The following is a 17046-nucleotide window of genomic DNA, read 5'->3' as shown; positions in this document are numbered from 1 at the left end:
TTCAGTGATGATTTAAAATGCATAATCCTTTGACAACTCATGAAAACTTCTTACTCATCTGAGAATGGATTGATTGAAGTATAATTGTTGAATGCAAAATTCACAAAGTAATTTATTCAAAGTTATGTTTTGTAATAAAATGAATACAACCATACTAAATCATTTCAAAAATTGATTTATGTGGCTTAATATTTTATTTTGATATGACTTCACATTTATTGACCAATGTACAAACGTGGTATATTTTCAATTATATACCAATGTTGCATTTACAAGGGTAAATTATTTTTGGAATATAGAATTATTTATGTTACCAATTAGTACTAGAAAGGATCTTCTTATAATTTCTTTACATTAGAACTGTAAATAAAAATATAGATTTGTTCATAATATGTTTAATATGTATTTTTGTCTCGAATGCTTGCTAAGCCTGATATTATAATAGGCTACTGTATGAAGCCTGGCTAATGGACTTTAGAGGTGCTGAATTTTACTCGTTAAAGGGCTATTTAATGGTGTCAGTTGGTAGTAATGTAAGAAGTGGATGTCTTATTTGATATTATAAAGTTACCATTAGATATGAATCCCGAGAGTGTGAAATACAGGGAGCTGATGTTCTGGGTTCTTATTTTACTTGAAATGGAAGTTTCCCATTGACATTAATTGCTACCTATACATGGCCTACTTGTTTGTGACTTCTTGAATAGTTGTTATACACAGTTAGGGTAGGGCGCGGTTGGGTGACCGCCCAGGGGGGCCGATAGCCTTTTTTCGTATGTAATTGTATTGCAGTTAGGGGGTGCCGAAGAAATCTCGTCCAGAGCGCTAGTAGTCCTAAAACCGGCACTGGTTACACATGTCTAAACAACATAAATGACAGATTTGTAGTACATATTGGGGATTTTAATATAAAAACAACTGCATAATTTACAAGTCTGTGAATATACAGAGATCACAAGTAGTTTTGGATTTGAAAACATTTTTGATACAGACACCCATGTGCTTCTTCTTCTAAGGGGCAGCCTATTCCTATGCACTTAAGCCTCAAGGGCCTTTTGCGCACCCCGGAAGTATAACATGAGACCAACCAGTTTATGGTTTCAGCAGTTCTCCAAACTACCGAAAACAACTGTTGAGATCCTCCTGAGGAAATTTACCACCCTAGTCCAGACTACCAAAGATGGTGTAGCGCTCCCTTGCTATTGCAAGACAGTCAAAGAGCAGGTGTTCACCAGTGTCCTTCTGCTCATCACACGTTCTACAGAGCGGATCCTCTCAGAGAATGCCGACTGTGAAGATGTTTCCTCATATGACCATGTCCCGTAATCAGACTCATAACCTGAGAAGACATAAGATCTACTTAATTGAGAATTTCAGACCCCACCCTGGGGGAAGGCAACCGTAGGACCATTCTGCTCATTTTCAGATCCAGATGCAGCCTCCACCTCTCATGTTCAACGTGAACCAACTTCAAGATGGCCCTAAAGTATTCAAACCTAGAAATACCACCAAACGGTTGAGATCCCATCATTCTAGACGCTGAACTCAAGTTGGCTAAGGCATCAACTCTTTATTTCCTAGAGATTTTCTTATGACCAGGAACTCAACAAACAGTCATTGTTGATTCTACCTAGGGAAGCAACGAGTTGATAACAATATCAAACAAGTTTGGAGTTGAACACACAAGAGTTTAATGTTATCTGGCTATCTGAGAAATTCATAATCATCTTACTCCTATACAGCGGACAAAGACTCTTATGAGCACATTCCATTATAGCTGTAACTTCTGCTTGAAAGACTGTGTCATAAGGACTATAGGGACTACCAGCTCCCTACATGGTCTCACTCCCACAATTTCAGCGCCTGTGCCAATTTTTGTTTTAAAACCATCTTTAAACTATTCTAGCTCTGCTGGTGGAAGAGGTTTTCAATTTCAAAAATCTAAAAATAAAAAAAACCATGGGAAGTAGTAAATTAACTAACCGGTGAAGCAAACAAAAAGAAAACCATAATAAATTTAAAAATTGGAATTTGATGGTGGATGATCAATGAAGAATTTAATAACTTTTTCTTTCAAATGTACCTGCTCAGATTGCATAATTAAATTGAAGAGCTTAATGCAGATCAAATTGATATTTACAATAATGCATTTTCAGTAGCCTCTCCTAATAATTCATTATTTTGTATGTCAGTGTTGGAGTAGAAAATAACAACTGTGATTGCTTTGATTACTAATTATAAGGCTCCTGGCCAGGAGCCTGTTACAAGCATATTAGTAAAGTATGTGCCATTGGAAATAAGTTCTGTGTTAGTATGCAGTACATATTTAATAAGTTTTAAGTGACGGCATATTTCCACAAAAAGTTGCAAAAGTTGTCCCTATTTTCAAAAAAGACCTTACTAGTTAGTTCAATTGAAAACTATAGAATTGCTGTCAGTTTTTTCTAAGCTTTTGGAAAAAAAATATCAAGACTAAACTCATTAGATATTTTAGTATAATAAAATCTGTTCTCCTTGCCAATTTGGTTTTAGGGAGTATTTTAATACTGAAATGGCACTACAGCATTTTCTTTCCCAAACTTATTTATATTTAAATAATTTGCAGTCTAATAAGGCAGTTGGTTTGTTTTTTGAAGTAAAAAAGAAATTCGACACAGTAAATCATGAATTACTAATATACAAAAAATGGAAAAGGCTGTAGTGCGCGGAACTCCTCTTCAGTGGTATAGATCTCACCTTCTTTATAGACAACAGTTTGTTTCAATTGGTAATTTTAAAAGTAAATTAATACCCATAGAGATTGGTGTACACCAGGGCTCGGTTCTGAGGCTACTTAGGGTGTGCTTATTTCACTCAAGTCTGTTGTAAGAGTCCAGAAGTCATTCATTAGACTGATATTTAGAAAGAGTAGGAGAACTGCCTCTTTCCCATTATTTACAGAGTGTCAGTGGAAATAGAAATGTGAACGCACATTACCAGACATATACAAGTATGTAGAAAGATCTGTTAGGGCTACAAATTGATTGTTGCAAAAGTCTTGTTTATTTGGGACCTAAATTGTGCATCATTTGTCAATGTTTATAAGAAATTAAAAATCTGTTAAGATCAATAAATAAATACCTCAAATGAATTGTTATCCGAAAAAAAACTTTTTTTAATTTATTGAATAGGTATACACAAATTATTAATAATCACTCTAATATAAATATTTCATTTCTCCATTATTCATAGTCTGTTTTTAATAAATAAAGTGTGAGAAAATGAAGATTTTTTATGGTTTTTTTCTTCAATTTTGTTGTAATTTATCTGTTTTCATGAAATTTGCCATCATGTATGTGTGACATGGTTACTACTTTGATAATCACAATGTCAGTTTTAAAATATTTGTTCTATTCCATTTACAAACTTCAGTAATCACCTCCAATATTTATATTTTGTAATATTTATTTTAGGAATTCAATTCAAGAAGTTTTTAGGTCTAATTCTTAAAGAATCAATGGCCATTAAGCTGTGTTTCTAGCTGAAATTCAGAATATATCATTTACTATATTAATGAAACATGATGTGGCGCTAACCACTACATGAATTATGAAGGGTAAGAACTAGTTTTACCAGGAGAGGATTATCAAAATCTTAGGAATGTTTAGTTGGCTAATGAGAATCTTTTAAAGCTATAGGGTGCAGGGAAAATTGCAATAAGATTACATACAAGACGAAAGGAGGGATTATTTATGCCAGAATAAAGTACTTTTTTGAGAAAGTATAAATATTCTAGTTATTACATGAAAACAAATACATTTATAAAATGGTTCAGAGAAATTGAATTTGTCTTTTCTGAGAAGTCTACCATTGTATTGGATAAAACCCCACATCATGCAATGCTACACATTCGAACAAACCTCCCAAGACAATAGCTAGAAGATCACGTCATGGTGTAGCAGCCGAGGAAGAAAATATCTATTTCACATCAGGTAATTTTTAGTAACCAAATACATATTCTGAAGCCACTTTTAAATGTTAAAGACGTGACAAAATCTAATAGGACATTTTTTTAGTGACGAATTATGTCAATTGGCATCAGTTATAATAGGGAACATAACTGAAATTCTGAATAAAAACTATGAAGAATGCGAATGTTGAGTTCAGCTCCATTTCACCTTCCGCATCGTGCAGCGTCTGACATCTGTCTGTCACAGACTTGAGTCCTTGAAGCGGAAGTTTGAATGGAGTTGAACTCGGTATCGCATTGAATCAACATACACAATAGCTATATTATGTGTATGAAGTATGTTATGAAAATAGTAAACTTAATATACAACTCTGTGGTGATTAATTTGAATATTCCTTATCACATTCAAGTGATAATAGTAACACTGAAAGTGGGCAGGGAAGAGAGTATTGATCAAAAACATATAATTCAATACAGGAGCATAATAATATTGTCGTGACCCGTGTGCAACTTTAATGTTTATCCAGGAAGTTGTGAGTCATAAACTGTACACATAACATTGTCGGCGCATTTTACCTTAAACTGCAGGTGACAAAGGCGAAGCGTGAATAATTTGCAATGCACGATGACGTTGCAGCGGAGTGCTCTATTGTTATAGGAACAGACGCTTGATAAAGCGCAACCTGTGTCCATAATGCGCTGTACTACCAACACCAATGGTATTAAGTTAGTAAACTGATATAAAGTGGTATCGAGGGACCCGACAGAATGCAATGGACATATTTACAGATTCTTTCCTTTTCTATTACGAGCGCCTTCTGTCACGTATCCGCAATACCACATGTTCGCTGTACTGCGTACATTGCATACCAACTAGGCGTATAGCACTTGACCTTCCTAGTGAAAACTTTGCTGCCCTTTTACTCCAAAATCAATAAGAGTTCTTACTTGGACCAAGAGGGACTTGTGTACCAATTTTCAAGAGTTATCGAACAGACAGCCAGCCAACTCGTTTTTAAAGAGTACTTGTCGGGTACTAAGAAACAGTAGGTAGAAAGAACTCAAATGTCAAAATGTGATTTATATGTATGGTTTGTACATTCAGACCACTTAAAAATTACAGTTAATTTGCCACAAAAATAACTATAAATTAGCGGACAAAAAAAGTGCAATACTATAATCGTAATCTTTGTGATATGTTTGGGTTTGAAAATGTATCGAAAACTTCACGAATGTTAACTGGTGTCTTTAAGCATTTTTTTTAAAAGGGGGCTTCCAACACAGCTATCATAGTTATTACAAATAATTCTTATTAAGGCAAAGAGACCAAACAGTTGAAATCATAGAATTAGGTCTACCTAATTTTTTAACGATAATGAACCGTATTGTTATTTATATATTTATTTACATCACTAAAGTAATACAAAATTTGCTATATGCACTCTTCTTGTTGGTGTCTAGATTTGATGTGTCTTTCGAGGTCTCTTCTGCGAACCAAGACTTTGCCGCACTCCTCACACCTGAAACACAACTTCACCTCTTAGTTTATAGTTTTAGAAAGTGTCACTTTTATCTAAGACGTCGTAATATGTAATCAAACTATTAAGTGGTAATAAATAAATTTTACAACATGCTAACATTTTAAGAAACAGTTCGGTTAACATAGGTTTATTTAGTTCATGTACATTTATCAACTGATTTGAAGAGTGTATTGATATGAACTGAACATTATTTAGCTATGCAACACTAGTAAAACCAAATAGTGTTTCCCATTTGATTAAGTTTTTTCAATATTTTTTTATTTGAATATTGTAAAATACCAGCGATTGTTTGAATGTGTTGGCCTTTTCACAGGATCTTACTCTTCATAAAACAACCATGTGCTTGTAGGCTATTATTTATTATTGAATTGTGTCAATTGACAATACAAAATGTCTATAATACGTTTTTACGGTTTGCAACACACATGATACAATCATGACATTCTTGTATGAAGTTTTACTGAAACAATTTCATAACTTTAAAACTTATTATATTCAAAATTCATTTTAAATCGTTTTGGCTCATTTAATGCCTTCTAAAGCAATAACAAACATGTAATGACCTAAGAATTAAAATAATACAAAATAGGACAGGCGCTACAGTGTGTGATGATAACTAAGCTAGTCTATCTGTAACCAGTTATGTACAGGTTTTGTGAAATCCTTTTAAGTAATATCGTGTACAAAATGACTACTCTATTACGCAAAAATTACGTGCGCAGATTTAATATGTACCTATTGTAGTACATCTAAAATTTATGTAAAGTATTAAAATAACTTATATTTAATTTCAGAAATTATTATTGCAATATTGTATCAAATATTTGAGTTTGGGGAGGTGCCCAAACGTGTTATTTGGGGAGGGGCGAGGTCCTTTAATACAAGATAGGAGTGCGCCCCAACACGTGTCACGTAACAGGCTTCGCTAAGGTTGCATGAAATATGTCAAATCTAGCTCATTTTATTGTCCTGAGGACGGATAGACAGAAAGACAATCTAAAAAAATAAGTTGATACGAAGAAAATGGCGCAAAGTAGACCTCATTCTTGTAGAAATGATGTTCATGTAAAATTTCAACATGATATGGAATCTTTCATGATAGGGCCTATACCTCGCCAATGATACATTCTGATTTTGTTCATTAAATTGGGTTTTATGTCAGTGTTTAAGTAATAAAATTCTATACATCATTCACTATAAAATGCAAGGGCGGATCCAGTACTGATTTTCGGGAGGGCCACCACGGTTTTAGTGTACTATTACGTTACTGTAACAGGTGATTTTGCGTTTCAATATAAAATGTTTTGACAGAAATTTACTCATACGAAAGGTTTTGTTAATTAAGTTATCTTTTGAACATTATGAATTTTTAACCTATAAATTATGAATACTTTAATATTACTACATACATCAGAATAATACATTTATCGTTGGCTATTCCGCATTGAATCAATCGTTAGCGTTTTTCGTCGTGTGTGACAGTAACTATCACTCCTAAATTAATCTCTCGCCTTTATTTTAGTGTAATCTTTTATAATATACCATTTTTGAGTATTGTATTGGGTGAGCATTAGCGAAGCTAAATGCCACTCATGTGATTGGCAACATTTTTCTTCTGGAGTCAGCAAAATTTCTCATTACAAGAACGAATTGTAGACTTGAAGTCTTACATGGACCTCTTTCTACATAGACAATATCGAATTTGATCCACGAAACCTGTTACGTGACACTGTCCAGCGTACTTTGACCTTGTTTCCCTAACTCTTTATGCAACCCCAAGTTAAATATTCTATGGTGCTGATTATAAGTAAAGCCATTTTGTTCAAGTTAATTTTCTTAGTAACAAAAGAAAGATGTCGCATTGAGGAAAACATACTTAAATATAAATGTGAGCGGAAATTGTACGTACTTGTATGGAGTCTCTCCTTCCGCATGGAGCCTTACGTGCTTGTTGAGGTTGCTAGGGTCCCCGAATGGTCTCAGGCAGAATTTGCACTTCAGGGGCTTGAATCCGGTATGCGTCCTGGAAGTAACATGAAATTTAGTGCTAACTTCTATGTATAGAGGTGTACACAAATACTTGTATTAGTAAAACGTTTAATAACTGTTGAATTGTAAATTTACTTCTTGTGCTTTGATTGATATGAGTTTTAATTTTTATTGCACTCGGAAATAAAACGTGTGCAGTAAGTTATTATAATATATAAACAGAGTTACTTATTAATAAACTCGCACATTTTCTTTTATTTTTATACAGTGATACTAAGAAGTATCGGGACCGTGAAATTACCTTTTAATGGTTTAGCTTATACAAATAAATTTATCCGATGAGTTAGGTTCTAAAACCGAAATATTTTACCTCTTTGTCTTGTCTATGAGAAAAAACTTAAATATAAGCACAGTTGAAGATAAATGTAATTTTAAATGTCTAAATAATTAAAAAGAAAAGATAAATATGAAATAAAGGTTAGACATAATTTAAAAATGTAAGATACTAAATATGCCATATTATTTTATAAACCAGGTTTGTGTTTCAAACATATACTCGTATGTATAGCTTAACATGTATTCTGTTCTTGGATTATAACTAGTACCACTAATACCTTATTCTAGGATATGCGTTATTGATGTGTTAATTCTTTATTAGATGAATAACAACCTGATTAACATACCTGATGTGAATTTTAAGACCATATTTCCTAGAGTAGACTTTTCCACAATATATACAGAGGTGGCCTTGTTTGGATCTCCCCAAGTTGCTGACCAGGGTCTCCATCTCCACAGCATGCTGATCTATCAGACTACCCTGGCTCTCTGAACTCCCACCGAAGCTGACTGGATACATGGGTGGAGCCATTCTCGGTGCAGGGAACGTGGGACTTGAAAATATCAGATTGCTAGGAACTGTTAAGAGAGGGTTTGAAGGTTTGTAATCTAAATCTTCGCTTTTTGCTGTTTGGATGTTTAAGTACGGCTTGAATGCTGAGTATCTCCCGATTGTAGGTTCCGAGGGGGGTCTTTCTAACTCTTCATCTGACCGGGGGGTTCCAAATGTTGTGGAGTTTGAAGATGCTGATACCACACAGTTATCTGGGGAGGATGGGGCATTTAAAGATGATGGGCGGTCCTTGAAAGTGATTAAGGGTTTGGAAAGTTTCAAGTCATAGACGCTTTGTAATGATGAATCCTCGTTGGTACAAGCAGGCTCGGACTCTCCTGCTTTACTCAGCCTTTTCCAGAGCTCTACTCTTCTCAGCGTGCCGCAGTCAAGGGAAAGATGTACCTTCAGTGGGTTCGGATATTCAAAGTGTTTTCTGCAACGATGGCATATGTAGTTTTTCTCTCCTGGAAGAAAATTATTTTTGTCATTGAATCAATTGAATAAGGATTACTCATTAAAAACTTCAATAGATAGAGTTTTCATTTTTTTTAGTTGCAACTATCATAACTAGTCAATTGGAAGGAACTTTACTGATTCTAAATCAAAGGACTGCAAAAGCCCTACAAGGATGCATACCTTGGATATTGCTGGGAGAGAGAAATGGTATGTCGGCAGAAGCCAGCACGTCCTCGTCGAACCAGAGACAGAACTCCTCCCCTCTCTTGATTTCTCTGACCGTCTGCAAGGTGACGGCTGACTGCCCTCTCACTCTGTGAACGATGGTGTTGAAGCTGTGGCAGTCAGGGGATACCCTGGTGTGCTTTACCCAACCTGCATTGCCTTCCCTCACATTCACAAGTCCGGACGTATCGAGCTCGAGTTTGTACTGCAAAGAGATACAAGTTTTGTTATTTAAAAATGTAATAATAATAGATTATAAATACCTACAAACACCATAATCTAAATGTAATGCCACAGAATTAGTACTACTGAGTGCAATTACTGTAACAACAATTTTATTGTATGAAAAACCCTTGAAATTGAAAAATCCTTTGCCATTTACTATATTTAATTATTTAGAATCTATCAAGATATCGGAAATGAATTCTTCTGAAACCATGATTATAGAAATAAATAAACCTTTGAACAAAATGGATCTTGGAAAATATTCCAAATTACATTTGTCTAGGCCAAAGGCATTTAAAATTGTTGCTTTATCAGAAATCATGACTGCAGGGGTATAACGCTCATGTGAGTGGGCAAACCTGAAGATTCAGGGAAAGGAGTTGATATCATCTATATACGTAAAACAATTACAACCCAATAATAATGTATCAGAATATAATTATCTGTTGCTTGTTGGATTCGTCTCCGCTTTGAATAACTGAATAAAACTATTAATATATCGTAAAAGTTCACGGGAAAATAGGTAAATAGAAAAAGGTTTAAATATATACAGACAACAAATAACAACACCTGTCAAATATCAGTTCAGTTCTTGCTTATGGCTATCAGCTATACCAGGCACGATAATTTCACCAACCATATGTTTAATTAACTTAACCACTATTTTCAATTTAGTGTAGTATAGTCTTGAAAGCACAGAGTGAGCTTGATAGTAACAAAACTTCTTATTTCAACCTTTTCTGCAACCGCTGTTAAGAACAGAGTAAGATAATATTCAGGTAAGAACATTAAACATTTTAGTAAAAATGTACTTTTAACTTTTAAATGTTATGTATGGAATAACATGGTTAATAGATATAAAAGAAAACGTTGCCCTCTAACGTTTACTACATTTAAAGGCTGTTATAAAACCCGTCTTAGTTGTCTTTTGACAGAAGTTAGCTTCTCAGACCTGTGTATGTAAATTTTTTTATGATCGGGGAAACAAGGCAAAACCAATGTCACAAAATATACACAGGAGTAAATTACATTGGCCATACCTCATGACAAGTTTTCTCAAGATCAAGTTTGACAACTAGTCAAACTCAACATTAGCGTCGGGAATTTAATTCACTGGAACCAGAAGTGCTCATACACTTACGAAATTGAGTGCGAAGCCGCACATAACTGCTAGTTTGATTAAATTCTAGTTGATCAAAGTATTAAATGCTTTACGTACATTTTAACTTTGAAACTAAAGTATATATATACTTATAATATATATATATATATATATATATATATATATATATATAATTTTTCAATAAACATCGAATCGCAAAAAGTACTTGCTCCGCCGGGACTCGAACCCGGATCTCTCACTTGCCGGGTAAATGTGCTACCATTACACCACAGAGCCCTCACTTTTTACGATTCAGTTATATTGTATTTTGGCCGTATCTGTCACATATGCGTTTAAATAACTAAACTAACATATGATCGGAAGACCAAATTCCTGTCAAAGGACTTTTGTTTACATTAATCAAATTTGTATTAATGGCAATAGCCTTGTTTAATTTTTCAATAAACGTTGAATCACAAAAATTACTTGCTCCGCCGGGACTCGAACCGGAATATATATTAAGAATATATATATTAATAAATATATTATATTAATATATATCTTAAATAAATAATTTAATTTAATATATATTTAACAATATATTAAATAATATATATATATATATTATTATTATATATTAATAATATATATATATTATTATTATATATTAATAATATATATATATTATTATTTAATATATTTACTGCAGATGTCACAATTTCAAGTTATAGATTATTTTTAAGCAGGATATAATCCATTTATTTTATTAAGTTAGGGTGTTGTTTAAATAATGAACTGCTTTTGTTTCTTCATTATCGCAAGCTAATAATGCTATGCAGTCATCAGGCATTATTGTGACCATACAGTGTAGTAAAGTGTAGTACATCCTTTAATAATAACTTGACTTAAATTCAGATATTTAAAATCAGTTGTTTTACTGCAAAAAGTTACAGTGATTTTTATTTCTAACAAATTTTAAAATTTTTAAAAGTTTTAGCGTTTTAATTTATGTTAGTTACATGTTTGAAAAATACGCTATTTTTAAATGAATAAACTTAATTTTTCTACAAACTCAAATGTTTCAGCAATCCCGATAAATTAGACACACATTTTTTTGCCGGTATATACATGGCAAATTGCAAAAAATTAACATGCTACTTTACTCTACTGTTTTTGATATTCACTTGCAAAACTAGAAAAAACTTCAACATGTTCTCTTTGACTATTTTATATGATAGTTTTAGAAATAAAATTAATAATTCTTTAAAATAAATCATATTTGTACTACAAGAAATACTGACACAAAATTCTTTAGATCTCTGTAATTAAATGGCTAATGCAATATTTATAGTTATAGGATCAAAAATGAATAATGACAAATGTAATTAGTAAGAAGTTAGTATACTAGTATGTTTCGTTAAAGAAACATGCTTAAAAATTTAGAACAAATAAATATAAACAGAAATGGAACCTCCAACTAAATTTATAAGTTTGAGTGGTTAAGCTAAAATGCTATTTTAAGCGAATCGATAAATTAATCATTTGCGAGAAATTCTCATTAATTATGTTAGAATGTATAATTAAACGCTTGAAATAAATAAACAAATGTAAAAATGAAAAAAATACTAGTAAAATGCAACCATCTTAATCTTATGTGGAAAACCAAGATAAACAAATATTAATAACGTGCTATAGTCGAGAGATTTAAATGTTTCAATCAATAAATTACAGTTTTAACGTTCTATTCAATTGTTATATTCTATCAGACGTGGACAGTAAAATTGCAGACAAACATTTATAAACTCACTACTCATAAGTAAAAATAAATAAAACAATAACTAATATAAGTTGAAATTTCCCGAAATATATTTTAAAATATAGTTCATTTTCCCCGTACTGGCAAATAGCTGTGGATCCTTATGAACACAAATTTTAATTTAATTTATGATATTTTGTATTTAATACGGTAAAGTAAAATTTGTTTAATGTTGTAGTAACAATTATCTACATTTACGTATCAGCTTTCTTTGATTGGTAAAAAACCTTTCTACGTATAATGTACTTATACTTAAAATAACATTTGTAAGTCTGGAGCCATAAATGAAAATATGTTTTCTAGATAAACGAAAAGTTGTTAGAACATGTTTTGATAAAATGGACAATTTGAGTAAAATTGAGTAATTTTGTCCTGAATTAGAAAATGTACTTATTAAATTAATCAGTCTTATTAAAGTAAAAGTTATTGCACTAGACTCACATATAAAAAAATATTGAAATTTATGTCAATTTGTGATTATTTAAAATATGTTTAATAACGAATAAATGTATTTTCTTCTTGAATCCGAAAGCACCTTCAGTGTATAATAAAGTCAAGCTGTGTATGGTTATACTGACCTTACTCTGGCAAACTCGATCTTGGACGATGGAGTCCAGGGGGATGGCCGGGGTGCAGGCTAGTGCGGGGATATCCACAGCGGCGGAGACAGTCACGTGCAGCTTCCTCCGAGTCTCCGGTTGTCGGCAGCGAGAAGACGGTACCCCCGCGGGCACCGGGCAGGATGGCCGACCGCTAAGGTGGTGTGGAATGATTGGGAACATCGTAGAGATCGTCATATAAGTCTCCGGGGGAATTGTTAATATTCGTCAAACAGTAAAAAAGCTCAGTAAAAAATGTATTAAAAATGTTATTAATAAACCAAAATTTAAAACCGTCTGGAGCACTGATGGGAGGTACCTGTTCGCGGAGAGGACCGACTGCAAAGTGCGCCCTTATCATCATTGACAACTCATTATATATTAGTTTGTGCAGCTCTCGGGAGTGGGGGCAGACAGGGGTGCTGCCCCAGCCCCCGAACACACCATGATCCTGCCACGTCGAGCTGGGCACGGGCGGGACTCCCCCTCTACGGATTTAATAAATATAAGTTGGTCTTTAAGCAGGCTAATTGATACGTCATGGTCGGGCAGGTCAGAGAGCACGTGCGCGATTTGACGGGGGGGGGGGAGGGTCACTTGCGATTTTAGATTTCTGATTCAGTCTAAAAAACAATCTAATGCTGAGCGCAGGTTTTTAAATGTGCAAATGTTAGAATATACCAAAATAACTTATACATATGTAATGTTTAAAATTTGTAATTATTATAATTAAATTAATACATTTCTTCCAAAGTTCAGAGCCAGATTTGGATACATATATAAATTATCCTTCCGGTTTAGTAGGAAAAAGTAAGTGGATTTTGTTATAATTGAAATATTAAAATTCAATCATATGGAATATACGTGTACTCAATATTGCGAAAGATGTGAGCCATAAAGATTTATATATAACAAAATCTGTATGAAATATTATTAGAATTTCAGCCCACTTATTGTTTTTTCTAGGCGCGTAAATAACGGTGAATAATAGTGATTTTTTTAAGTTTAAAAAAGGGTAATTTTGAATTCTGGTGGTTATGTTCGATAAAGTTACGCAGAAAATTTCGTTCAGTGCCACTATGAGGACAATTATTATTGCAGTTAGCTGATTTTTTAAAGACAAAATCTACTTGGAAACATTGATATGCTTATTTAAAAATATTGTTTATTATTGTATAAAAGAAATCTAGTAAAAATATTCACATGATTCGAGAAAGTAAGCCTGAACTACGATATCGCCTATGTTTAGTGAGAGTAATTCCATGAAGCTCAAAAAAACAATCAGAGTGAAAGCTTAGATCTTAATTGCACTTTAATTTTACATCAATTTAATCAGTTATAAGTTCAAATCGAATTGGAGGGTAAAGGGAATAAAGTGTAATATATAACTTTTGTATACTTTTTACTATTACGTCTACATAAATTAAAGTTTTGTAAATTGTTCACTCAACTATTTTATTAGTTAGCTAATATTGTGCATTTGTGGAGAAGAGGCACTTAAATTTGGCCTCTCTTTGATTTAATGAAATAGTGTAACTAATTGTGTTTATTGTTTTATTTTTACGCACTGATTAAAATATGTATTTGTACGCATTGATATACCATTATGTTATTTGCTAAACCTTTCTTGCCTATTTGTATGTAGCAGCAAGATTGTGACTGTGGGTAGGAAAACTATATTTGTCAGTTTTACTAGAAATTAGAAGGTCACCGGAGTTATTGCTTGATTTCCAGCACCGGGTACACGAATTACACAATATTACAGACCTTAACTATAGATGAAAATGTAATTTCTTATGCACATAGTGTTTTAGGCTTATAGTGTACAAATAAAAATAGTATTTTAGATGGGACTGTTAACTTTAGTTCCAGGCCACCTTCCTCCTAGTACAGCGTCTGGAATCTGACGGGATCTGACGCTGTCATATACTTGACTCCTGGAATTTGGAGAGATCGTCTGAAGAGATCCAAAATACGTGGGCGACGAAGAAGCTCAAATGAAAGCAGCTACATTATATGTAGTAAGTACCTCTTTGGCCTTGTAGGCTAGATTAGCTTGGTTTGATTAATCAATATATTGTCTACATCAGGGCTCCCAACCCCCAGTGTTGTCGCGGAAAGGCCACGTCGGGGGTCACAAAAAACCACAGAAAAATATTAGGTTTTTGTTTAAGAAACTTAAGAATAAAAGGAGTTTGGTTTCCCGATGAAGTAACATTCTTGATTATTTCATTGATTCAGCGCACAGTACTTCCACCACACACGACACCGTTTATTTCCAAGGGACGTAAACTCAAACTTGAAATAAGACTCGTTGTATTCTCGCATTTTTTTTCTTTAGTTTGATCTACCTAGTTACTGACGGAAGCACTTTCTTTTTTGACAAAATTATCCATTAAAACGTTTAACAAACTTAAAACAGTAAAATCAAAACTAGTAAGCATACTTCATAAGGCAGCTATTAAGTTAGTTCATAAAATCCTTAAGTTAATTCATAAAATCTCCCACGTGATGCAGCAAAGGTTGATCGTGCTTCTCTGCAGGCTTTATAATGCGATAAAAATATAGTTTGGTCAGTTTTCACGTTATGTATTATTGGTTTCACTGTCGTGCTTTTATTAGTGGCATAAATGTTTTTTATATTTTTATCAAATATTTAATGAGGGAATACCATAAAATAAAACCACAGCATTTTATAATATATGAGTCCTGTTTAGTTAATGGTGATGAACGCCTCGTCTCTCCCTCCTCCCAATTGCAATTTATGATCGGGGGTCGTCATAGTTTCAGACACAAAAAGGGAGTCGTAGGAGTAAAGAGGTTGTGAAACCCTGGTCTATCTCACTAGTATGCCTCAATATCAAAATAATATTGTTAGCGAAAGAAATTTAAATATAGCTTTTCATTACTGTTATAATTAAACTAAAAATAGATTCTTATCTTAGAATTAATTTTCAGGGCTGAATTTCAATGAAGGGTAACAATTTGTATATAGCTGCATTCCATGGGCCAAGGATATGACGTATTATTTACGTAATAGGTAGCTAAAAATGTTTGAGAAATATGTACATTGTTAAAAATAGGTATTTTAATTTAATATATAGTTGTTATCAACTGAAAGTTACAGTAAATTACTCTACAGCTCAGGTACAGAGGTGTAATTTGGAAAAAAACAAACTAAAAATTCCTTTCGATCGAAACAATGTGACAATTTATTCAACTGGAATAGAAAGAATAGCGAGCTAAAAAGTATTTGCAATTACTTCAACATTCAATAAATGACGTTATCATGTTAATTAATAAAAAAAAATAATTCTTAAGCTATCTACGATGCGTGTTATACGCAAGGAAATGTGGGGGCACATTCTTCACAGCTGAATGACTTTAACTTACTCTAGTAAGCTACAAAGATTTTTATTGTAATCAAATTATATATTTATTATTATAGTTCTGCACAAACAGGTTCTACGGAATAATATATTTAATTTCTAACGCAAGTACAATTTTTCAACATTTCGAAGTAGAAATTTGGAGTTAACTTAAAAAAATATTAAATATACAGTTTTTTTATAGTTTCACAAATATATTCCCGAGGTTTCATTAGAAAATAACCTAATGGGTTTAACCTGAGTTCATATATGGAGGATAATAGATTTTTGTATAAAGATACGATACAATATATTTTGTGACCTATCATTGGATACAAGTACAGTAGTATAATAAGTAAATATACGATATAAAGGATGTTATAACGCGTGGTTAAATGTTTACCCAACAGCATCGGTGTTATTAGGCAATCTGGTGACACGATGCGATGGCGGCACGCGTGCGACACGTGTACTGTGCCGACAGTTGCCAGGACGTGTGCCCACCCTCAGCCTGGTGCTGGCGGTGGGGTGGCGCCGCGGTGTGCAGAACATTCCTGTGCAAACCGTACTCCGTCCTGGTGCCAATGAATATCCTGGATACGAATTAGGAACTCTGTTCTAAAGAATCAGCTACGGCATACATATGGAACACATTAATACACTTTGCGTGTCTTATTCAAGTTTTATGAATTCCTACTTTTGACAGCTTTCTTAGAACTGTCCGGAAAAAAAAATATTTATCTGATATGATAATTTGTGTACACTTCGATTTAAATTATAAACTGCATACTTTTACCAACAAGAAGACCGCCAGGATGGAGCAACTTTTTGTGACAGCTGAATACAAATAAACCCTTTAAATACGTCTAACATAAAGAAAATTA

General features: G+C 33.2%; 1 protein-coding gene across 1 annotated transcript; it reads right to left on the bottom strand.

Annotated features, from left to right (window-relative positions):
• Positions 1-5312: 5312 nt before the first annotated feature.
• Positions 5313-12992, bottom strand: LOC124358272 (zinc finger protein 668-like). Its single transcript, XM_046810566.1, has 6 exons — positions 12774-12992; positions 9008-9257; positions 8364-8835; positions 8163-8300; positions 7400-7513; positions 5313-5469 (listed from the first exon to the last, which is right to left on the bottom strand). Exons 1-6 carry the CDS (start codon positions 12990-12992, stop codon positions 5382-5384), a joined length of 1281 nt encoding a protein of 426 aa, XP_046666522.1. The 3' UTR covers positions 5313-5381.
• Positions 12993-17046: the final 4054 nt, after the last annotated feature.

The sequence above is a fragment of the Homalodisca vitripennis genome, chromosome 3, assembly GCF_021130785.1.
Source record: "Homalodisca vitripennis isolate AUS2020 chromosome 3, UT_GWSS_2.1, whole genome shotgun sequence".
Classification (NCBI taxonomy): domain Eukaryota; kingdom Metazoa; phylum Arthropoda; class Insecta; order Hemiptera; family Cicadellidae; genus Homalodisca; species Homalodisca vitripennis.
Note: the sequence above shows the minus strand (reverse complement) of the source record. Positions and strands in the feature narration are given on the sequence as shown.

Excerpts from the sequence above, each read along its gene's own strand:
- LOC124358272 (XM_046810566.1), bottom strand. The coding sequence starts at position 12,992 with ATGACGATCTCTACGATGTTCCCAATCATTCCACACCACCTTAGCGGT. Across the intron at positions 9,258-12,773 it reads ATCGAGTTTGCCAGAGTAAG|TACAAACTCGAGCTCGATAC; the intron begins GTCAGTATAACC and ends ATCTCTTTGCAG. Across the intron at positions 8,836-9,007 it reads CTCTCCCAGCAATATCCAAG|GAGAGAAAAACTACATATGC; the intron begins GTATGCATCCTT and ends ATTTTCTTCCAG.